Genomic DNA, 24,311 nt, shown 5'->3' on the forward strand with positions numbered 1-24,311 from the left:
GTGAAAGGGAAACATTGAACAATTGTATAGGTATAGCTAGCTGGGTATAGAGCTGTGGTAGAATCACTTGCCTAGCATAGGTAAGCCTTGGGTTCCTTCCTCTGGATGACAAAGGGGGCATGGTAGGTCAGTAGAATCCCAGCTCTTGGTAGGTGGAGGCAGGAAGATTAAGACCTCAAGGTCATTTGTGGCTCCGATGACCTGGTTATTGTGAAATTCTGTCTGAAAACCCAAAAAGGAAAAATATGAAACAAGCCATGTAGTATAAACATTGCCATCCAATAAAACTTTCTGTGATGATGGGAATGTTTGTATCTGTTAGTTCAGTTTGATTGCTATCAGTTACATGTGCCCACTGGCCCCTTGGGTTTTCCATTATATTTAGTTTTGATTAAGTTGTTTTAAACTTTTTAATAGCCACTTTAAGTAATGACTACTATATGAATGTTGTTGCAGTATTAAAACACTTTTGGTTTGACTTTTCAAGACAGGGTTTTTCTGTGTAACAACTGTGGCTGTCCTGGAAATCATTCTGTAGACAAGGCTGGCCTCAAAGATCTTGCTGTCCCTGTCTCCCAGGTGTTGGGATTAAAGGCATGTGTCACCACCACCTGGCTCTAAAGCACTCCCTTGGTTACAGATGCAGACCTCTAGGGGAAGATCAGAGTTCCTTCCACCTGTCATGCCATTCTATTTCTCTGTAGGGGGAGCCTTGAAATGGTCTACTGTTCTAGGTGGTGATTTTAGTTGAAGAACTAAAAGTATTCTAACCTAAGTTGACTAGGGCAGGCACGAAGTTCTTGGCTCTCAGGCACACAAAGTTTGAGGACTGTGTGATAGTCCACAGGCCTTACACCTGCTTTACCCCAATACATTGGACACTAACACAGGTGCTGATGAATAACTGAAATAACCAGATTGACTGCAGAGGGATTTTTAATTTAATTTAAATGTGAATGGCCACATGCCTCAGTGCTGTTATATTAGCCCAGGCAACTTTGGAATTATGTATGGTGTGCAAGATTTTCTGCTGTGTAGTCCCTAAAGGCTTTTGAAGTCCATGCATGCTCTAAACATTTTTAGGCAGATAGTAAAAATGTAGATCAGGGCTGGAGAAATGGCTTAGCAATTAGGAACATTTGTTTCTATTAACAAAGGACCTTGGTTTAGTTCCCAGCAACCTGATAGTGGCTCACAGCTATTCATAGCTCCAGTTCCAGGCAATCTGATACCCTCTTCTGACCTCCATGGGCACTGGGTGGGTAAGAATGTGGTACACATAGATACATGTGGGTATCAGTCATACATGTAAGATAAAATAAATCTAAACACATTTAAAAATAAGCCTGGTTGAGATGAATAAGATGAAGATGACTGAAATTTATGAATATTGTGCTCTGAAACTGAAGATCTCTTGTAATATTCTTGTTGGTGTTAGCAGATTTATGGAGAAGGAATATTCTAGTTACATTTGAAAGAAGCAATGTCTTAAACCCATTGACACTTTGGTCATTCCAAATTCAGAGGCCAAACTTTATTCCTAAAAGTTAACAACAGTTTGACACCAACCCCTAAAGTTTTTAGATCCCTGATCAATCAGCAGAGGAAAGCCCTGAGTAGTTTTTGGATATCTTTCTTGCCTGATAACAGTGGGACTTGATCTTTGAGAGCCAGTGTTTCTTTAAGTAATAAGGTCTGAAATAAAGGCCTTAATTTTTTCATTATTTACAGTGTTTGAGAAGTACAATAGTGTGCCTTTACATTAAAAGAGTTATACCCGAAGAACCAGTTACTTGGTAGTAAAGTGTGTGTGTGGTTGTGTTGGCGTTGATATTAAGCCCGTGTGGTGCTTAATTGGGCAGAAGGCAATAGAGCTGATGAGTTTTGTGGTGTTCAGGAGCAATGTAATCTGGATCCTTCTAAATAGTGAAACTGCCCCCCCCCACCTTCCCACCCCTAGGCAGGGTTTCATGTATAACAGCAACAGCCTTGGCTGCCCTTGAACCTTACTCTGTAACTAGCTAGGCTGGTCTTGAACTCAAGAGATTCACCTCCCTCTGCCTCCTGAGTTCTGGAATTAAAGGCATGTGCTGCCTCTGCCTGGCTCAGTTATAAAAAATTTTAAGTGATTATTTAAAAAGCAGTGCCTTTTAATTAAAAGACAATTTGCTATGTAGTACATGGCCTGTGGTGAAGGTGTGATTTAGGAGCTCCTGAATGGTTGCTTTGTTGTTGTGAAGAACTATCTGAAAGAGTAAACTGGTAATTTCGTGATGACATTTGAGTGACTGCACCAATTCTAGGTAACATTTCCGACGATGAGCATATTTTTTGTAGTATTGAACTGTAGTTCAATACTTTGGGAACTGTTCTCACATTACTTACAACTTTGGGAACTGTACTCACATTACTTACATTAATGTAATATGTACATACATATAATAGAAATAAGTTTTACAAGATAATGATAGCTTACACTATATAGTGCTATGATAAATGTAGCATTGAGCATGTACCGCAGACTGTTCTAAGTAAGTGCTTTACAAACATTTAACTTGCTGACATTATGTGCACTTTACTCTGATAGGTTCTGTCCTATTTGAACATAGGCAGACCAGCTTTAGAGCCTCTTTAATAACTGTGAATATGGAAACACCTAACAGAGATGGAACTTGCCCCTGCTATGACCTCTTTATTGCCCCCTGGTGTCATACTGCTTTTCCTTCTCCCCAGTCTTTGCCAGTATTGCTTCTCCTGGTAACCCAACCTGAGGCACTGCAACTATCCTATCTGTAGCACAGTGGTAGATCTCCAGACATTTTGCACCTACAATATTCTGGAGAAGGCAGAATAGAAGAGCTGGAGGGTAAGGGGAAGGGAAGACAACTTAGACTTCATCAGTGGGATAAGCCCTTTCCTCCCTGGTCCACATCCCCAAACTTTACTTTTGGAGAGAGGCCTGCCTGACTTACTGTCTGTGTGTTTCTTATTAACCAGCATGTTACACTAGCAATTCTATGGCTGTGCTTCTTTGCTCTCTTGCACATTGATAGAACAGTGGTAGGTGTCAACCTTTGCCTGGGAGAGTCTGCAGCATCAGGGACCTGTTTGAAAGGTCATGGAGTAGCCCAGAGATACTTTGAGGTCCCCTGATAAAGGTTGCTGTATCTTGGTACTGGGCTAGGACACCATCTGTTACTCTGTGTCCACAGGCTCAGCTTAACCCTTTTCCCCACACTGGCCTTTTTCATATGTGTCTTGTTTGCATCCATCCTTTTAACTTAAGCTAGCCCCTGTTCAACTGTCTTATAGCCACCCTCTTGAAGCACTAGGACCCCCCCCCCCACTTCTCATCTACCCCTTTTCCTTGTTCTGTGCCTCGGGCAAGGAGGCAAGGTTTTGCTTTGTAGCTCAGACTGGCCTAGAACTCACCTCTCAACCCATCCTACAGTTTGATACAAGAGGACTGAGCTGAGCTATAATCCCAGAACTTGGGAATAGAGGCTAGAAGATCACCTTGGGCTATATGACACAAGACCCTGTATCAGTACCTCCTTGCCCCCAAAAGACCTGAAAGAGGTGAAACCAACATTTTTTAATGTGCAGTTGTGTTTTGCCATGGGAAGTTTTGGGTCCCCTGAAACGAGTTACAGATAGTTATGAGCTGCCATATGGGTGCTGAGAGTTGAACTCAGGTCCTGGAAGAACATTCAGTGCTTTTTAAGTACTGAGCTATCGCTACAGGCGCCCTCCCCCATCAAGATTTTTCATTGTGCTCTTTTTTGAAAATTCTATTACATTTATTTATATGTGTGTGTTTTCTTGGGTGTTCAAGTACCGTGACACATGTGTAAGTTAGCACAGCAGTGTTTGGGAGTTGGTCATCTTTTACCGATGTGGATCCTAGAGATTGAGCTCAGGTCAGTCAGCCCTGTGGCAAGCACTTTTACACATGGAACCATCTTGCCAGCCTTGTGCCGTTGCTAACATTTTTTAATTTATATTTAAACTTGTTTACTTTATATGTTTGGCCATATTGCCTGCATATATATCTGTGCATCACATATGTGCCTGGTGCCTATGGTTTCAGGGATCAAATTTAGATCAGCAGACTTGAGTGCTGCTGGTACCTGCCTGCTGATCATTTATCTGCCCACACTGCTCCTCTAGAGTTATTACAAGCTGCATGAAGTCCCAGATTCTCCAGTGGAACTCTTGGTTGAGTGAAGAATCAAGGGAAGTAGTAGTAAGAGAAAGGAGACTGGTGACAAACTGGAGGTCAGGTGATATACAGGAAAAGGGGCTTTATCCTCATCCAACAGACCATTTTATCCTCATCCAACAAACCTACTCCCTTCCTCCCTGAGACAGGCTTTCTCTGGTAGCTTTGGAGCCTGTCCTGGAATTCACTTTGTAGACCAGGCTGGCCTCAAATTCACAGAGATCCTCCTGAGTGGTGGGACTAAAGGTGTGCGCCACCACTGCCTGGAGGAAGGTACTTTCTTCTAGTCTCCAGTCTGTCCAGTATGAACAGATGTGGACAGAAGATTAATTATCCTACTTTTTTTTTTTTTTTTAAACCAGAGGTTAGAAACTAAATTCAGATCTAAGATCTCAGTTTAAAAACATTTAAACTATTTTGAGGTGAGATAGTCTTGACAGGCCTAGTGCTCACTAGGTGGATTAGGTCAACTTTGAAGTCTCTGGGATCCTCTGATTATATAAGTGTGTCACCAGACTGGATTAGAACAGTAGTTCTCAACCTGCAGGACGTGACCCCCTTTTCACAGAGGTCACATACAAATATCCTGTATATCAGGATATTTATATTACAATTAATAGCAGTAACAGAATTACTGTTATGAAGCAGCAATGAAAATAATTTATTGTTGGGGTCAGCACAACATGAGGAACTAACTGTATTAAAGAGTCACAGCATTAGGAAGATTGAGAACCACTGCATTAGCTGTATTTTACTCTTGTGGGAAAGGCACACACACTCCATCCACCCCTGCTGCTATGAATTTCATGTTTAGAAAATGAAATAAAATAGGAAGGAGCTCTGAGTTTCAAAAATAACTAACAAGTACTATTAGTGTTTTATTTATTTGTGTTTTTTTTTTTTTTTTTAGACAGGATCTCACCATGTAGCTCTAGCTATCTTGGGACTCACTTTGTAGACTGGTGTCAGAGATTCACATGGTTCTACCTCCCCAGTGCTGGGATTAAAGACATGCACCACCAGACCTGGAAGTGCTTTAGAATTTAAACAATTTTTAGGATCGCAGGAATAAGGACATACTCCTTTATTTTACCACTGTAGGAAGAATTTATGTGCCCTGCTCTTACCTATCTTCCTACTTTTGCTTTTACAGAAACTTCCATATGTGTTTAAAATGGATTCCTAATGAGCCAGTGCCTCTTAAGCATATGCCACTGGAGTTTGTAATTTGTGCTGAGCCTTTCTACTGTTCTTTATACTAGGGGAAAGATGTCTGCACTTGGAAAAAGACATGTATTGAAATCTCTGTGGCTATCACCTATTTGTAGTTTGGAGTCCTTGAGAGCCTGTGGAAATCATAAGTCGGTATCTTTTCTCAGGTATCCTAGCGATAGCAGTCACCATTTTAGTTTTCTATACGTGTTCTTAGCTCTGTTAATGAGTAACATATTTTGAGTTAGCAAATATTGTCGACTCAGTATAATTGGTAGAGTAGACAGGAAGTTGTTTACTTCACTTCTGTGTTTTCTAGTTGTAGGTCCTCAGTATTGTGAGACTCCTTTTTTGTAATAGCTCAAACTTCTGAAATTCACAGTACCTTCCCTTTAGATTACTTCATTTATTCAAATAAGCCAATTATGTTTGTAAGTGATATTAATAAACCAAAATATCAGTCAAAAACTGCTTATTATTTATTTAAATATTTTTGTCTCCATGGAAAGGTTGGGTTGTGATTTATAAAGAAGAATGTGTTAGGGTATCTGAACTCCTAACACACAATCTTAAAGAATTTTGAATTTTTATTCACTCAACCACCAAAGACTTATGGAGCCATTTTCATATGCCAGGTATTGAAGACACCAGGAGTATATCACTGAAAAAAATTACCTTTTATTTTTTTAATACAGTATCTCTAGCTCAGGCTGCCCTCACTATGTATGTAACTCACTATGTAAGTGATGGCTGAGAACTTCTGGTTGGCCCACCTTCATCTCTTAATTTCTGGGATTAATTACAGGTGTGGTTACAAAACTGATTTAAAAAAACAAACCACAAATCTTATATTGTAATAGAAAATGAAGATAATTTTGTTCTTGCAGTGATGGGGATTGAGCCTGAAGCCTTGCATATGCTAGGTAGGCACTCTGTCATGGTCCCACATACTTCAGTCCTGAAAAAATAGGTTATTTTAAAATAGCTAATTCAAACCAAATGATTTACTCCTGTAATTCTAGCACTTGACAGTAGGAGGCAGACAGTAGAAGTCAGAAGAGTGGCTACACAGTGGAAACTTATTTCAAAAATAAGTAAGAACATTTAGTACAGGACAGAAGCCCCTCAGATGTGATACTTCTGTTAGTGTGTTGGTGTGTTATTGGCTTCAGTTTGAACACCATACCTTGTACTTTTACATAAAGAATAGGTCGGTTGGCTTTTGTTTTGTTGAGAATGGTCTTCATGCTTTTTAATTCTTTGCATTGTATGCATCCAGGTGACACTGAGATTTGCCTCACTGAGCAGCAAAGTGCTGTATTATTGTTCTGTCAGTGACTAGCTCAGAGCACCCACCTCCTCTTGATGAACGTGCTATGTATGCAGTCTTGAGCCAAACCAGGTAATTTCTTTCTCTTCCTCAAATTTAGGAAACAGCAATTGGGCTTTGAGAGGTTAGAGTTGTGCCCATTTTAGAACAAGATTAAACCACGTTGGTTTCCCTTTGTGTATATAACTAATATATCCATACTACTAAACTAAGAAAAAAATGGAAGAAGTTTTAATGTCTTTACTATAGCATAGCCACACATTCCTAAAATGTTTATTTTTCAACAAAATCAGTAAACCTACTTTTAATTTCAGTATATTTTCATGTTTCAGAAATAAAAATTCCAGGCTAGAGAGATAGCTCAGTGGGCAAGAGCACTGGCTATTCTTCCAGAGGATCCAGGGTGAATTCCCAATACCCATATGGCAGTTCATAGCTGTCTGACTTCAGTTACAGGGGATCAGACACCGTAACACAGACATATGTGCAAGACAGTACACCACTGTACACAATGAAAATAAATCATTAAAAACAGAAAAACTCCAAAACAGGAATGTGATAGCTTTATTCTATCTATCACACTCCAAGAATATATATGGGTGATTCATCTACATCAGAAAAAACAATTTTTTTTTTTTTTTTTAAAAGACAGGATTTCTCCATGTAGCTCTGGAAGTCCTGGAATTTACTCTATAGACCAGGCTGGCCTCTAGCTTATAGAGATCCTCCTGCCTTTGCCTTCTGAGTGCTGGGATTAAAGATGTGTACCTCCATCTTCTGGCTTTTTTATGTACCTTATTTCACCATTTGTAATGAGTTTTCTTTTGTGCTTGCTTCTTGTGGCTTAATTCACTAGATAAGGAGTTATCAGAGTCCTTTTCCTTTTTTGTTCATATGTCAATGTGTTAATTATGTTATTTATATTCATACTAAGCCTAAAAGTTGTTGGAATTGATTAGTTAACAAAGCTAGATGTTTATGAAATTTGGTTCTGGGTAAAATATATTTACATAACAATGTCACAAACCCTCATCTACTCTGAAGTCCTTTTGTGTGTTGAGCTTATGTCATTAAACAAATTATCTTAAAAGGGACTTTACTAAGATGGGAAAAAAATAAAGGTAGCATTTCTAGAACATGTCGGTGTGGGTTAGTTGAAACTCTGGATTTGGCTTCTACCTTGCCCCTCCTGTGTGACTCTTATTTTATTTTTTTGAGAGAGGGTTTCTCTAGTCCTGGCTGCCCTGGAACTTGCTCTGTAGACCAAGCTGGACTCAAACTCACAGATCCACCTGCCTCCGCCTCCCGAGTGCTGGGACTAAAGGCGTACGGTACACCACCACCTCCTGGCACCTCTTAACCACTGAGCCATCCCTCCAGCCTGGCAACACTTGATGTTGATTGCAGTAGTAAGGTTCTTTTTGTAGAGATGAAGTGGTGTTGAAATAGAATCTTTTTATATAGCCCTGGCTGGCCTTGTTGAGCTTGGGACCATTCTCCAAGGGTAGGGTCACTCCTGGCAGTGAGGTTCATTTTAAGGTGTCATTCATTCACACTTAACACCTTAATTTACTTGAGTTTACCTTTGTTCATGAGCTCCTCTGTATACACACATTGTGGCTGTATGTCTTATAATAATGATACTAGCTAACGTGTTGAAGAAAAGCAATTAGCTATATTGCTTTAAATCTTCTACTTCTAGTGTAATGTTCACAAGAAATCTATGATGAAGTCCTTTCTTCAACTCTGCTTTACAGGTGGAGAAATTAAGGCATGAAGATTAATTTGGCTAATGTCACAAAGCTAGCAGGTGGTGACAATAGAGTAAGCGTTCTCACTCCAGACCCTGTGTTTATAACAAGTTGGTTTATTTCCTCCTACAACAGCCCACTTTCGTTAAATTTTGACAACTGCAGTAATGTTTTTGGAGCATAAAGCATAAATGTAATACCCAAACCATATAGTAGCATCCAGATGGACACACCACTGTGCTTACATAATTTTTCTTTTCTCTTTTTGTCCTGTTTCCGCCCCATCTTCCCCCACCCCAATAGGGAGGATCTCATTTAACCCAGGCTGGCCTCATACTTAGTATATAGCTGAGGATAACCTTGAACTGCTGATTTTCCTGTCTCTAGTACAGGGTTTATAGGCATTTGTCACCATGCTTCATTTAAGTAGTGCTAGGGATCAAACCCAGGACTATATGCATGCTAGGCAAGCATTCTATCAACTACATCTCCAATCCTCTTAGTTTTGTGTGTGTGTGTGTGTGTGTGTGTGTGTGTGTGCGCGCGCGTGGTTCTGTGTGTCTGTGTCTGTCCTTTTATACACTGGGCAAGTGCCTTTATTTCTCAATATTTTATTATTCAGATTTATGGAATCTTACAACCTGCTATATTCTTATATTATGATGCTAAATCTAGCTCAGTTGAAATTATGTATTGATTCCAAATAATGTGTGCTTGAATGGAAAAGTACAGTTACTCTCTAGAGTCATTTAGGTTTGAGCCCCTCAAAAAATACTTGTAAAATGAAAACTGGCACCATATCACTAGGGAATATTAACTCTAACATTGCTGTTTGCAAATCTGTGTCACAGTTGGCCATTAAAGTCATTAATTCTTAAAGTAAAAAGTGTGAAGATTTAATGTGGCAGTATATTGCTTGCTACATTGAACATCCATTTACATTGAGACATATATTAACTGCAAATGTGTCCAAGCAGAAAATTTAACAAAAAGTCCTGTTTCATCTATTCCATGAAAAGTGGAATGTCGAATGAACCATTACATCTGATTTTTCTCATCACCTATGCTTTTAAATTATCAGCCTAAAAAAATAGATTTTATTATGAATATTTGGCCTGCACACAAATTTAAGTCCATAATATGCATGTAATGCTAGAAATGTCCAGAAGAGGGTGTCAGAGCTCCTGGAATTGGAGTTAAAGACAGTTGTGAGTGGCCATGTAGATGCTGGGAATTGAATCTGGATCCTCTTGAAGAACAGCCAGTGTTCATAACTGCTAAGCCATCTCCCCCCCCCCCCCATAAACCTTTTATTCCTAGCTTCATTCTTATCAAATATCATCATAACTTTGAACTATATCATACTCCTATATCTGTCAAAACTCATGGTGAGCAAGAAGTTTTGGGTTACAAAATAGGTTTCACTCAACAAACACAATTCTGCTTTGGAATTTTTAAGGAAGAGTTTAAAATGTGAAACTAAAATTAAAGCCTTTATTGTAGAAGATTCATTGTCATTCATTCACATCTTCATGTAGATCATGGTGGTTCTTAGGCTATTAAACTCCTCTTAAAAGAGGTGAGCTTGAATTACAGCAGAAGAAATATCTACAAGGTACTTACTTTTTGACTATAAAAACAGGTAAGTCTGATGTGTACTTGCCAAAGGATGGTATAGACTATGGCCATTTCCTCATGCTTTGTATTATTTGTTATATGAATAAATGGTTGGAGACTTGTCTCCTTAGAGATAGCAATGGAGATGAGATATACTGTAATGAGTTCAAGTTGTGTTCCACATAATGGCATTTTTGTCAACATAGGCAATGTACACAAAGGCAGTCCTATCAGTCCCATTATAATGGAGCTAAAAGTTTGTTGGCCATTTAGTCAAGTCATTGTAGCTATCCTTATGTCCTATGATAAAACATTACTCAGCTGGTAAGAACTCTGTTGCCAATCAGTAAAAGTGTTGGACAGCCAAGCATGAAGCCTCACTTCCTACTTTGTTTTTTCTCGGTTGCTTGGATAAACATGAACAAAAGCAATTTGAGAAGAAAAGGGTTTATTTCATCTATCAATTTCATGATAGGCAATCTATCATAAAGAGAAGTCAGGGTCTAAACTCATTTAGGACCCTGAAGACAAGACTGTAGAAGAGCATTGTCCCTGGCTTGCTCCCTCTGGCTTGGTCAGCTTGCTTTATTAGACAACCCAGGACCACCTGCCCACCCAGGTGTGGCACTTGTCATAGTGGGCTAGGCCTCCCCATGTTACTCAAGAAACTGCTCCATAGGAACATTTTTTTTCAGTTTAGGTTGCCTCTTGCCAGATGACATTAACTTGTGTCAAGCTGACCAAAAAAAAAAAAAAAAAAAAAAAAAAACAACAACAACAACAACAAAAAACCCAAGAGACTGATACAGGAGGATTTCCATGAATTTCAGGGTAGTCTAAGTTACAGAGTGAGACTGTCTTATAAAACAAAATAGGAACAACAAAAATGATACCCCACAGTCCCACATTTAAGTATGGACAATGCTTAATACTTGAAAATGATACTGAGTGTGCTACTGGTAGTTTAGGTGCATACTTTACAATCATTTTATAGTATATTAACTTAAAGTCATACTGTAAGACAGAATGCCTTGCTACACTGGCTGCACCCTCGTGTACTGGTTATGAGGCCATGTGCAGTAATAGACCCATGCCTATTAGGTTTGGGTAACTACACTATAATTTCTGCTCCAGACAAAACTGTCTTACAATACAATTCTTTTCTTTTCCTCCCCTCCTCCCCCATGAGACGGGATCTTATGTAGCTCAGACTGGTTTGAAACTTACTGTGCAACAGAAGATGGCCTTGAATGAATGATGGATGCTTCTGCCTCTACTTCCCAGTGCTGTATTGATCATTAAATGCCTTCCAGCTTTCTAAATAAGGTTAGGTTGCCCCAAGGCAGAAACTTAGAGTAAACTTAGAACGTGTTTTTTCTATTAAGTTTTCGTAGAAATAATGGTGAGAGATCTCTTCTCCTCATGCAGTTATGGTTTATAGTTTATACCTTAAAAAAAAAAACTTCCATTTTTTAGAACTGGTTAAATCTTGATTTAATGTTTAGGCCTAGAAATCTTTTGTTTTTCTTTAAATTGTGTGTGAGTGTTTTGCCTGCATGTATGTCTGCACCATGCACGTGCTGATTGCCTTCAGAGGTCAGAAGAGGACATCAGATCTGGGACTGGAAGTATAGTCAGTGGAGAACCACTATGTGGGGGCTGGAAATTGAACTTGGATTCTTTACAGGATCATCCAGTGCTCTTAACTGCTGAACCATCTCTCTAGCCATGGGACATGTCTTGATGGAGGTCAGATGGGTGTCTTGTCCCCTGGAGCTGGGGTTACAGGGTATTGGGAGCTTCCTGATGTAGATGCAGAAAATGGAACTCAGGTCTCCTCAAGAGCCACACATCTTCCTAACTCCTGAGCCATTTCTTCTGTCCTTATGGAGACTTTTAAAAGGGGAGGACTATTTTCCTCCACTGTGCTAGAAGTACTTTTGTAAGTATGCTTCCCCCCTCATTATCACCTATTAGTAAATTAATGACAGTTTTAATGTTACCAGAATACCACTGGAGTCAGAGCCCCAAAGTGAGAAGTACTGAGAAAACAAACACCTGGAAAAAGATTCTGACATAGCAGCTTTAGAGGAATGCTTTTCCTGGAGTACCAGCCTGTATGGATACCCCACCTGTTTAATGTTCCCTTCCAAGGTAGCCTTTGTTCTAAGTGCTTCCCTAGCATGCCCAAGGGTCCATTCCCCATCTAGCATACATAGCATTTGCCATGCTTTTCCATAGTACCTGCCAGTTTTGTTGGCGTTCTTTAGCTTTGTTTTGAGATGGGGTCTTAGGTAGCCTAGGCCAATCTTGCATTTCCAGAATGAATTGTTGCTTATCAACATAGAAAAAAAAAGTAAAATGAGATCTTTGCACATTCTTTTTGTTATTGTGATAATGTCTGGTTATATAGCCCAGGATAGCCCGGAATTTAGCCTCCTGCCTCTACTTCTCCAGTGCTAGGATTACAAGTGTGTACCACCACATACATCTAGGTTACTTTTTTTTTTTTTTTTTACTTAAATAGTTTATGAAAATGAATTGAGAAACCAAGCAATAAGTGACAGTTTTTCCCCCTGAATCAGGCACTATTCTTTCTTGTTTTTATTTGTTTGCTTATTGTGGGCTTTACTGAAATTTTCTTGCCCGGGGGGAGGGAGGGAACAATCAGGAAATGTGGGTGCTGTATAGCATGCCTTTGGTTCCAGCTTATGAGATGTTGAGGTGAGAAAATCTCTTAACCTTGAAACCAGCCTTGGCAACATAGTGAGACTTTGGCTCTGAGAGGGTTACACTCAGGTCACCGTGTTTGTTGGTACCCTCTTGCTGGCCATGGTTGTGTCAGTCTTTAGAATCTCTTCTGAAGCCTGTCACACAAATTAAGTCTACTTAGACTTCCTAATACACACTATATTTTTTTATGGAAGAATAGCCTTTGTGCTGTGTGTAGCACAGAGGCTTTGAACCCAGGGTTTGTGGGCTCCTCAGAGATTGAGTGAAGGTGTGATATGCATTTTTCTCAGTAAGGAGGCATCCATGACTTGATAGGCTAAGAAATCTTGTCTGGATAGAAAAAGGGAAAGCAGAAGCTTTAAAATTAGAAGGATTTTACTTGCCAAAACTTGTTCTATAGAATGGGGCAAGGGATGGGCTTGATACAAATTTCATGTGTGTGTGTATGTTTTTGTTTTGTTTTGTTTTGTTTTTTTTGTTTTTTGTTTTTTTTTTTTTTTTTTTTTAGACAGGGTTTCTCTTTTATAACAGTCCTAGCTGTCCCGGAACTAGCTAGCTCTGTAGACCATGTTGGCCTTGAGCTCATTGAACTCACAGAGATCTGCCCTCTGCCTCCTGAGTGCTGGGATTAAAGGTGTGTACCACCACTGCCTGGCTTGTTTGTCTTTAAAGAGTTTAGTCAGTGTGATAAATGCTAAGATTTGTGCTCAGATGGTTTTGTTTTAGGTACTTTCTACCCAAAATTTGCAATTGTATGTCAAAAAATATGATTGCAAATTCATGCTTTTGTTTTTCTTTTGTCTCCCCCACCCCCTTTTCTTCTTTTTGAGACAGACCATTCTATTTAGCTCTGGCTGTCTTGAAATTCTATGTAGATCAGGCTGGCCTGGAATTTACAGAGATCTCCTACCTCTGCCTCTCATCTCAGTGTTTGGATTACAGGTGAGTGCCACCTACTGTTATCAAGTTAGGCAAGCACTCTACCAACCGAGTTACATCCCCAGACCCATATGAGAGAGAGGGAGGATGAATGTGTGTGTGCTCGTGTTGCTTAAGATTGATTGAACCCAGGGCAAGTACTCCACTGAGCTGTGTTCTCAGACCTTTTGAATTTTTATTAAACTTGGTGTTTCATTGTTGTAGGAGCCACTAGTAGTAATTGTAATAGGAGTTTAAAGGAAAAGGATCTATTTTACAGAGACTACTCATTTTCCTTAGCCAGAGCTATTTGTTTGGTGGGGTTGTTTTCCACAGACACTGTCACAGTGAACATCAAGCTGGTCTTGAACTTGAGGCAGTCTTTCTGCCTTTCATGCTGGGATAATAGATGTGAACTTCCATGCCCAGTTTGAAGTGTTATTTTGACACTTTTAGACATTTTGATCATTTGAGAATAATTTTGGGGTTGTTGCATTCAGTTGGCCATTGGGCATGTTTAGTATGGCCGGTTTGACAACTACATTTGCAAAGCTGTGTACTGTTTGTTTTTTCTTATAACACTGTTTCCTGCTATTATAACTAAGCTGTCCTCCCTGCAGGTTCACTGTATTTTTTCATCTGACATCTTAGCCCAATGAAGCCAGTGTTTTCTAAACAGCAGTGTGTTTATATGGCTGTTATGACTTATTTCTGCTCCTCCTTACTGTATGCTCTGTTCCACTTGCTCTCAGCTCTGTTAGAACAGTGGTTTTTGTCATGGTGACTATTTTACTGTATGAAGTGGGTAAAGTACGGAGCCACTAGCAGAATCCTTGGCCTATGCCTGTATGAGCTAGCTAGTTTGCTTCCTGTGTTCCCAAACCAGGGAGGAACTAGCTTTTCCCACTTCTGAATGCAAGAGCAGGGATTAGAGGACACTGAAGTGGAAAACCTCAGTGTCACCTTGAATAACTTAATGATGTCAGGAAGGGCTTTGAAAACCACTGGCCCTGCTTGTAGATCTTATTTTCCAAGCCTTTCATTATTTTATTTGCCCTTTTCTGAACTCTACAATTTCCCTCTCTTGTAGCTGGTTCGATGCCCAGACCTGAATGCAGTGCTCCAGCTGTGGCCTCACCGGTGCTGAATAGAGAGGAAGAGCCACCTTCATAGCTTACATGTGATTCCTCTGCTTATACAACCCAATACTGGATTTACTTACCTTGGCAAGATAGCTGCATTGTGCACTGTATTTAATGTTACGTGTACTGTAACCCTGGGTCTTTCTCTGCATTGCTGCCGTCAAACCCTCAATCCTGCCAATCTAAAACTCCTGCCTTTGTTTACCTGCCCTTCTCCCCATAGATTCCCCATACATTCATCCACAATGAATGTCATCTTTTTATTCTCTGATTTCCTTTTACTTTAACCTTAAACTCTGGCAAAACTTTCCTTCTGTCCTATAGATTGTCAGCTCTCAGCCAGCTTTTCCCCCTGCTTTGGTAATGGAGCACCCCTCAAGCCTTTTCTTTGATTCTTTTCCATTTGTAGTCCTGAAACACAAGCACTTGGTATGGTGGATTGATAGCATTCACCTGGCGTTTCTGAATCAGGTACTGGGAACAACTCTGGTTTGGCCCCCTGAAGTTACCTTACTTAGTTCTGTCTAGATTTCCTCGACTCCTCACAACCTCTATTTGGGTGAATAGTAAGTCTTATAGAGCCCTTCCTCCAGGGAGGAGAGAAAAACCTGCAATCAATTTACTAGAGAGATTTCTCACAGTAAAGAAGTTAACTATTGTCTTTTCATAGAATAGCCTTTGGTAGTTTTTAAGTTTCTCTAGTTAGAGATTAAATTGCTATACACTTCTGAGATGAGTGAGGTAAATGAAAAAGGAAGTGAAGCAAGATTATATCATATTAAGTAGACTGTGGGTTCACCAAGAAAGCCAAATGGTATATCTTGTTGGATTTGGTAGCTGACTCAAATGGGAGCTGCAGCCTCATTTTCCTGGACTGGAGCATCAGGATGCCTGATTCAGAGAAGGTTTTAGTTGGTTTATTTAGGATTGTTGATACAGCCGCCCAGTCTTTTAATTATATGCTTTGATTAAGCATTTAGATAATGTATTGTATAATCTTTTCAGTAGGTGGTAAGAATTGGAAGGTCTCCAAATGTCCTTTTTATCTATGTCTAAGCTCTCAAGTGAATCCTAGTTAGTCCTAGGGTAGCAGTTAAGTCCATGTTTGAGTCGTGCACCTCAGCCCTTCACCCCCACAATCTTAGTGGCTGTGCCCTGTTTAAACAGACTGCCCTTGAGTTTTTGGTATTCTAATGACTTACAAGGTACTGCTTACATGTATTTGTATCTTGAAGGAGAGAAAGTTGATTTGGAAATCTTTTTAATGTCGTTTCAGTACATCAGATTATTGTGGTTTTAGACATTACCAAATGCTTGGTAAATATCAGCACATTGTAAATATGTGTCACAATATATACTACAACTAAGAGGTGTGCTTAACTGTCAGAGACACTGATTTCATTACTCACAATTACATAACCAAAGGAAATTATAAGCTCAATTTGGTGCTTTGAAAAATGCCTTTTCTCTGGTTCCTCCCCATGTATTATTAAAAGTTGGTGAATTTATTTTTGATCAAGAGAATTGGTAAATTTGCTTGTGCCTATGTCACTTCTGCACAAGTATGGCACCTTTCTTGAAAGGAAACATTAGTTTTGTTCCTTGGCTTCTGGAATAACCCTTGGAGACAGAGCCAGTTGACTGACTTTGGTGTTCTTGATGCTGTTCTGTAGGCAGCCAGTAAGTTGTAAGAAAAGGGTACACTTTCCATCTCCATTTATGGTCTCAGAAGGGGGAAAGGGACATGATTGGGACTCTCTATTTACAGTTAGGAATCAAGAATGGTTGGGGTGTTCTTGGAGGCAGAAACTAGACATTGTAAGATAAAAATAAATTGTCAGGGGCTGTTTGCAATTCAAATTCCGATCTCTGAGGAGGGCAGAGGGTGCTGGGAAAAGGGAGTGTGTGAAAAGTCAAGTGAGATTTGCAGCGCTTGTCTCTTTCTGTTGGGAGATTTGACCATGATACACATTTTCCAAGTTTACGTTTCTGGATTTTTCTAGAAAGTTTTGTCCTATGGGGTCATGATTCTCTGTTGCAAAAAGAAAGCTGAGATGGTTTTTAAAGGGTTTATGGGAAGCCTTGGTTCTCTGTAAGGTATCATTTGAGGTGGTGGGAGAGATGCTATGAAAGGGAGATGCTTGTTTGGGGGGGCCAAGGCTTCAGGGTGGGTGACTGTGTCTGAGGGAGATAGTCATGTCTCATGCTCTGATTATTCTTTTTGCCTATTTAGATTTCTGTCCTCAGGGGACAGATTTAAAGAGCCTTTGAGAGAGTGTCTTGTAGATTGTCTATTGGCTGTAGTTTAAAGGTACTGCACTCTCATGGAGATGTTCTGAAGACCCAAATTTGTTTTTGTTTTGTGAGGTACTGCACTCTCATGGAGATGTTCTGAAGACCCAAATTTGTTTTTGTTTTGTGAGGATAGGTCATGTATTGGCTTATATAGAAGGCAATCTCTTTTAGGAGAATCTTATAGTCTTGGTAATGCTTATACATTTAGTTAGAGATAAACTAGTTCTACAGTTAAGTTAGAGAATATTTAGGAGCCACTGGGGAAAGAGGGTTTTGTTTCTCAGAATTCCAAGTGAAACCCCATAAAGTAGAAGAGTGATTAGAAGGAAGAAGAAAGGGAGTCAGACAAGTAGAGCCTAAATGTGACTGGATTTTTAAGCCGAGACAAAGTCCTTGATTTATCTTTTGATGTATTAAGTAAGATAGCATGAGGTGTGTACCATTACATTTGGGAAACTGGGCTAGTCTGAAATATGTAATAGAAATAAAGACTATAAAAAACAAGGGTTGAACAAGGTAATGATGTTATCCAGGTTTTGTCTTCGAACTTATATAATGGTATTTATTTGTTGTGTGTTCAGTGGTAGAGGAAGGGTAAGACGACTCCTTTACTTCCTAAGAAAGACTTATTGTTGGCCTTGTTTGTTGATTTGCTTAGCTGGCAGTTTTCACTGGCAGACTAGTAAAATGTAGGTATTAATGTACTGCTTCTTGGTCATTGTATCTGATACTGGGGGCAGGGACTTAGGGCATTATTGATTTGATTTCTGGTTAAATGGTAGAAATTTTTACCATGACAGAGTGAGCTAGTGAGGAACACAGATTCTGTAAGGGTTCCTTCTGTTCTGTTAGCTACTTTGTCTAGGTAACGTTTTCCCTGTACTCCTAAGCAAGGGTGAGGAGGTTGCTCTTCACTGGGGAGATTCTTCTTTCTGTCCTCCTTCCCTCATGTTTTCCAAACTCTGGGCACCATAGCAGCTCTCTCTCCTGTGGCAGGTGTGCATCCTATTGGCTGGCTGGTATTTCTTTTTTTCCTCCCCCTTACCCTTTTTTAAATGGGGGAGGGGGCATAAAATATGTGTCTGGGGTACATGCAATAATGTTGTAATGTTTCTTGTTGTTTTAATTGATAATTGCTCAATAATTGTTTGAATTATAACATGTTTGAGTAAATGCTAAATTAGTATTTTTCTAATATAATAATGAATTTGAAATCTAGCATTCCTGTAATGATGTGTCTGTGTTTGTTTGTCTGTGTCTGTCTGATAGTAATTAATATCTGTGGTCCGTATCTGGAGGAGGAAGTACAGCTTTAAAGGAATAACAAAAGACTTTGTGTCTTAGACCCTTCGCAGGTGTTACAGTCGGGTGAAAGAACATGGTGTTGGGAAAAGAAAGAGCAGTTACACATTTGAACAGTTGGAACAGGTGTTTGGTCAGGGAGGATGGGATGCTCAGCCCTGCCAGCCTGTACTTATTAACAGTAGTGGCTTGTACCAGGAGCTGGAGTCAGATGGCAGCACTATGGAGGACTATTCACAGGAGGACTGGGGAAACCACAGTCAGGATCTCCATGGCTATCCAACAGATCAGGAATTGGGTAAGAAAACTAATACATGCCCTTTGTGTGTGTGTGTGTGTGTGTGTGTGTGTGCGTGTGCGTGTGCGTGTGCGCGCTTCATATGTGCACTGGTATTTATCATCTGTGATAGCTTCTAGTGATGTCAGCACAAGGCACATTGCTAAACTCTATGAGCCAACATGGGCATCCTTGGTTCAGCATCAAACTACCAAATAGTGCTTGGTATTGGTTACATGTTGAGTTGGGTACCACTAAGCTCCCTGAAGATAGAAGAATCCCTAATCTGACTGAGTCATATGAGGACGGTCATTGACAGAGTCTTATGCAACTCAAAATACCCTATTCTTTGTAACAAGCACTAAGATTCCCACCAAAAGCACTGACTCTTGGTCCAGCTACTTTACATCTACATTTGAGTGGCCTAATTAAGAGGGTGCATGTAGTTTTTGTTTGCTTGCCTCTCTGTATGTCAAGTATTCCAGTTTTGACTTTCTCACTTGGGAAGTACTAGTCAGGTTTTTTAGCTCTACACTGTGTACATCAGCAGCAGGTTGTGTAATGATTATGTTAGGCTAAATGCCCTTCCCCCTCGTGAGGTGCTCTGGTAACATCTGAGAAGGTACAGGCAGGATTGGCTGTATAAATTTGTTTCCCTTCCTTAAGGAAAAAATTAGAGAAATCTTGCCCGGTGACAGACAAAGAAAAAAGGTGGACTGTTAACATATATTCTATGAATACTGTTGTAACTTCTGCCAAATATTGGAAGGGAAAAAGAAAAGAGGCTCTCATACTGCCATATGTAAGAAACTGATGATGGGAAAAATAAGAATGGGTGCTAAATGATCTTGCCTTTCAATCTCAGGAGAATAATAAGGGGGTAGACTTGCAGTGTCTCCTAACCCTGTTTGCTGTAAAAACTTAAATCTCCCAGACCTTGGGAAACAAATAACATGCAGAATATGCTGATCTTCGTATTTGGGGAATAATTACTTGCACTGTAAAACCTACATAGAAGCCTAAATAGAGCAGAATCATTTTCATTCTTGTTCTCTTAAAATCATGTTTGCAGTGAAATTAAGCTTTAAGCTCCTCGCTTGAAATCCACTGGTGACCTTGAAGAATTTTATACTTGGAGCCTGGTTTCTGATCTCGCATATAAATGTTCGCATCTCATTATATAAAGTTATATTTTTAAGTCAGGTACAGGGCAGTAAGTAGAACTACTTATCCACCTGTATGCCACCACTCATGAAAATATAATTTGTCTCAAAATTCTTTGTTTTCCAGATGAAATGCCAGTTTCAAAGAGAACATTAAAAATAAAGCAAGAGTCTTCCGAGGAAGCACAGTAAGTAGATGCTTCTGCTTTGCATCAGTATATCTAAGTTTAGTGACCCGGGAGAATCACGGATGCCCAGGCATGACAGCAACTCCAGCCTTACCATCCTGAAAGCATGTCCATCCTTCAGTCTACCACTGGGGACCTGAAATGCCAAGATTTGTATATAGGAAGAAGAAACAAGTGTTACATGAAAATAGGAGTTTCCCAGTTTGAATGTGCTTTATAAGAGACAAGACGAGCCACAAGGACTTGAACTCAGTGGAGCTGGGTGAAATGGTAGAGGGCCAAAGGGACATTTAGATTCTTTATAGTATTGCAGTTTGAATCAGAAAGAGAGCTCTTAGGTGAGCTGCTTATGCATGTAGAGAACAGCTTGTAGGGGAAGCACTGAGAAGGTCCAGGCTAGAGCTCTACCATCTGTCACAGTTACAGTTCTTTCTAGTGGCTTTAAGTGATTCCTTATCAAAGCCATTGAGAGGAAAAAATAAAGTTTGGGGCTAAGTGAAAAGCACTCCTCATTTATCTTCTTGGTAACCCTGAATTCATAGCCCTCATGCCTTGTGTGTTATCCACATTTGTGATCTTGACGTTTGAGAGATAAGAAGAGACAAGCTGCCACTTGTCAGTAGCCCTGAACTTTTTTTGTATTGGATCTTCAGAAGCCAGGAAGTGGGCACTTCTCAGGAACTACCCAAATAACTGCGGTGCCAAACTGCTCCAAGCTTCTGAAATACCGTTTGTGCTAAGACCAGTAGGATTCTTGGTATGCTCTGTCCTCTGCTGCTCTCTCTCTCTCTCTCTCCTCTCTCTCCCTCCCTCCCTCCCTTTCTCTCTCTCTCTCTCCCCTCTCTCGGTGCCAGCTCAAGTAAGGACTGAAAGGTTCTCAAAGAGCTTCTAGTAGGCCATTCACTTCTCAGTTCAGTACTTTTTGAAATTCCTAGCAGTATAATGTGAAGTGCTAAATAAAATAAAAACATCTTGATCTGGGCAGGGGGTTGGATTTTGTTCTCTCTCTCTGTCAGTTAACTAACTGATCTGTGTTTCACAAAGAATATTCACCTTATCATTTCATTAACAAACGTGCTCTTAGCAAATCCCCCTTTCTTTATTGTGAGTGTGGTATAAGCACTTTTGTAGGTTAAACTTACAATTAATTTTAAAGAATGTAATAATTTGGTTGCCAGCTTAATATCTAATAAGCCATTTTGACCTTACTGAAGTTTGACTATACTTAAGAAACAATTTTAAAAAATATTTTGTGTGCACATTTGCCTGAGTAAGCGACTCGGGTGCTCTAGAACTGGAGTTACAGACAGTTGTGAGCTGCCACATGAATTAAAACCAGGTCCTCTAGAAGAGCAATCATGTACTCTCAACTGCTGAGCCATCTCTCCAGACTCAAACACCACCACCTCCCTCCCCCCCCCCTTTTAACAGAGTTTTTCTACATAGCACTATAATAATAATAATAATAATAATAATAATAATAATAATTCTTGTTGTGCTGGGCAGTGGTGGCATACACACTTAATCCCAGCACCCAGGAGGCAAAGGCAGGAACTCTTGACTTGAGTGTGAGGCCAGCCTGGTCTACAGCGTGAGTTCCCAGACACCCAGAGCTACACAGAAAAGCCTGTTCTCCAAAACTCAAACTAAAAAAAAAACTTTTCATGGTGTCAGTGACAGAGCTTAGTAGTTAAGTGTTTTGTTCAAGTCTGGATGACTGAGTTCAGTCCCCAGAATATATGGAAATGTAGGAGAGAAATGACTCCACAAAGTTTTCTTCTGACCACCAGACAAGTGACGTAGCATATACATATATACACAGTAAGAATTTTTCCAAAAATTCATTGTCCAAGGTTCCTGAGATTCTGGGAGCTTAAGTATTTATATTTAGTAAATTTGATACAGTGACCGTGAAAAGCAGCTTGTTTTTAGTTCCAGCAAGTTGATGTGATATTTCTGACATTTAATGCAGTGACCTTCTAGTGACTTTCTGAGGTGTGGGTGTTTAAATGTAACATTTTACTCTTGTTGGCTGTGTTTAAGTTCTAGTGCTTCCCATAGTGGGCAATCTAGGCATTGAACATTTCCATCATCATAGAAACTTCTGGTAGATGTTACAACTGTAGGCACTTCAATGAAGAATTTGACTGTTAATTTCTCTTTGTAGGAAACGAGACACCATGCAGAATATTGTACAGATTTTGGAGTCAGTCCATTTGAAATGGGAATTGTTTCAGAGCTGGACAGACTTTTCAAGGCTCCATCTTTCCAATAAGTTGGCCATTTTTGGAATTGGCTATAACACCCGCTGGAAAGAAGACATCCGTTACCACTATGCTGAGATCAGCTCACAGGTGCCCCTTGGCAAGCGTCTCCGGGAGTACTTCAACTCTGAGAAGCCTGAGGGGCGGATAATTATGACCCGAGTGCAAAAAATGAACTGGAAGAACGTTTACTACAAATTTTTAGAGATCACCATCAGTGAAGCTAGGTGCCTAGAGCTGCACATGGAAATTGACTGGATACCCATTGCCCACTCCAAGCCAACTGGTGGGAATGTTGTTCAGTATTTACTGCCAGGAGGGATTCCAAAAAGTCCAGGTCTTTATGCCATTGGCTATGAAGAATGCATTGAGAGGCCTCTTTCACCAGATGTGGAGCGCCAGGCCCTGGACCCAGGAAAAGAGGGCCGGGTTGGCTTGGAAACCCTCTCAGCACAAGCCTCATTACAGGTGGAAGTAGAGCCCACCCGGATCGTCTACTGCTACCTCGGTATTGCTGAGGTCAGGACTCTGCAGCAGTGCTTGTTTTTACATTTCCAAGCAAATACCAAAACCTTCAGTAAAGATTGGGTTGGCATTAATGGGTTTTTGTCTCAGAACTGTATTGTGGATCCTGGAGTTTCCCCTAAATCCATCTATATCAAATTTGTAGAAGTAGAGAGGGATTTTCTTTCCGCTGGCTCATTAGTTGAGTGCCTGGAAAAAGCCATCGGATACCCCTTAAAATTTAACAACTGAGTGTCATCCTTCATAAGGATTTGGGCGTGTGCATTCTTTCCCTAGTTCCGTTACCCATACTACCCCACATCCAGATGCTGCCATCAGACTCTTCATGGGAACTCTTTCCACGATGAGACCAATGCAACCTCTAAAGAATCATACTAGACTCTGGGCAGAAAAAGCAGACCTCACCTGAATGCTCATTTTGAGCAAGCAGGTCTTGCATGGTGGGTCCGTTCTTTTTTAAAAAAAGGTAACATCGATTTTTAAATGGATTTTAGAGCCCTGATATAAACAAATGTAGGTACATTCCATATTGGACAAAACTTATACTTTGAGTTTCATATGAAATTGAAAATTGTATTTTTTTCACGTTTCATTTTTACACATCTCTATAAGTATTATTTACAACCTTGAATAAATAAGCAATAGATAATGGCAAGTAAATCTTGAGTCACAGTAAATAAGGCTGTTTTTCAATATTACCTTTAGCTACTATTGTATATAATTTAGAGTTTCATTTTTTCACCAACCAAGTGTTTTGCTATTTCCAATCAGTGTTGCCTGCAAAGACTTTTGTTTATGTGATGTACCAACTTTTATGGTTGTGTTGCCATTTAAATTAAAAAAAAAAAAAAAATTAAAGGAATTCCTGACCTTTTTGGTGTGCTGCTGTTTGAGCTTTTGTACCAGAGTGTGGCTGCAGTGATTGTGGGGATTATGTCTTATGTCCGGCTTTGCTGTAAGAGTGAACAAATGAAGGCTAGGGTGGGGCTCAGTACTAGTGCTCATCTAGAGTATACAAGGCCCTGGGTTCAATCCCCAATACTGGAAAGAAAAGAATGACCTGACAAAACCAAACAAGAAATGCTCTATCTTCTCTCTATGTTAACAATGACCATAGCTGTTTCTTGTTAGAGTTCCAGAGGTCATTAGAAACCACGCACTGTATCTTCTACTAGAAAATGACTGCAGTGATATTTCTTCAGACTTTAGGAGTATAAGTATGCAAGGCACTTTGACTCCATCTTTTTTACTTAGTAATTGGATTAAGTTTCCTAAGTACTGAAAGGACAGACTTGATGCCACCTAGCTGTGTCTAAAAAAATAAAGGGAGGAACCAATAGAAACACGATATTAATGCCATGAGAGAAATTGG

At 39.9% G+C, this 24,311-nt stretch overlaps 1 protein-coding gene across 2 annotated transcripts in view; it reads left to right on the forward strand.

Moving 5' to 3' along the window:
- The window catches only part of Msantd2 (Myb/SANT DNA binding domain containing 2), a 31,726-nt gene extending 7,925 nt beyond the window's left edge, over positions 1 to 23,801 (forward strand). The window contains exons 2-4 of one of the 2 annotated variants that reach the window (XM_051197100.1): positions 18,565 to 18,820; positions 20,090 to 20,150; positions 22,318 to 23,801. In XM_051197100.1, coding sequence (XP_051053057.1) covers positions 18,565 to 18,820; positions 20,090 to 20,150; positions 22,318 to 23,170 — 1,170 coding nt within the window. In that variant the 3' untranslated portion in view covers positions 23,171 to 23,801. The remainder of the gene's footprint in view (positions 1 to 18,564; positions 18,821 to 20,089; positions 20,151 to 22,317) is intronic. The other variant, XM_051197101.1, reaches the window with a different exon arrangement.
- Positions 23,802 to 24,311: the final 510 nt, after the last annotated feature.

Source organism: Phodopus roborovskii, unplaced genomic scaffold (assembly GCF_943737965.1).
Source record: "Phodopus roborovskii unplaced genomic scaffold, PHOROB, whole genome shotgun sequence".
NCBI lineage: Eukaryota > Metazoa > Chordata > Mammalia > Rodentia > Cricetidae > Phodopus > Phodopus roborovskii.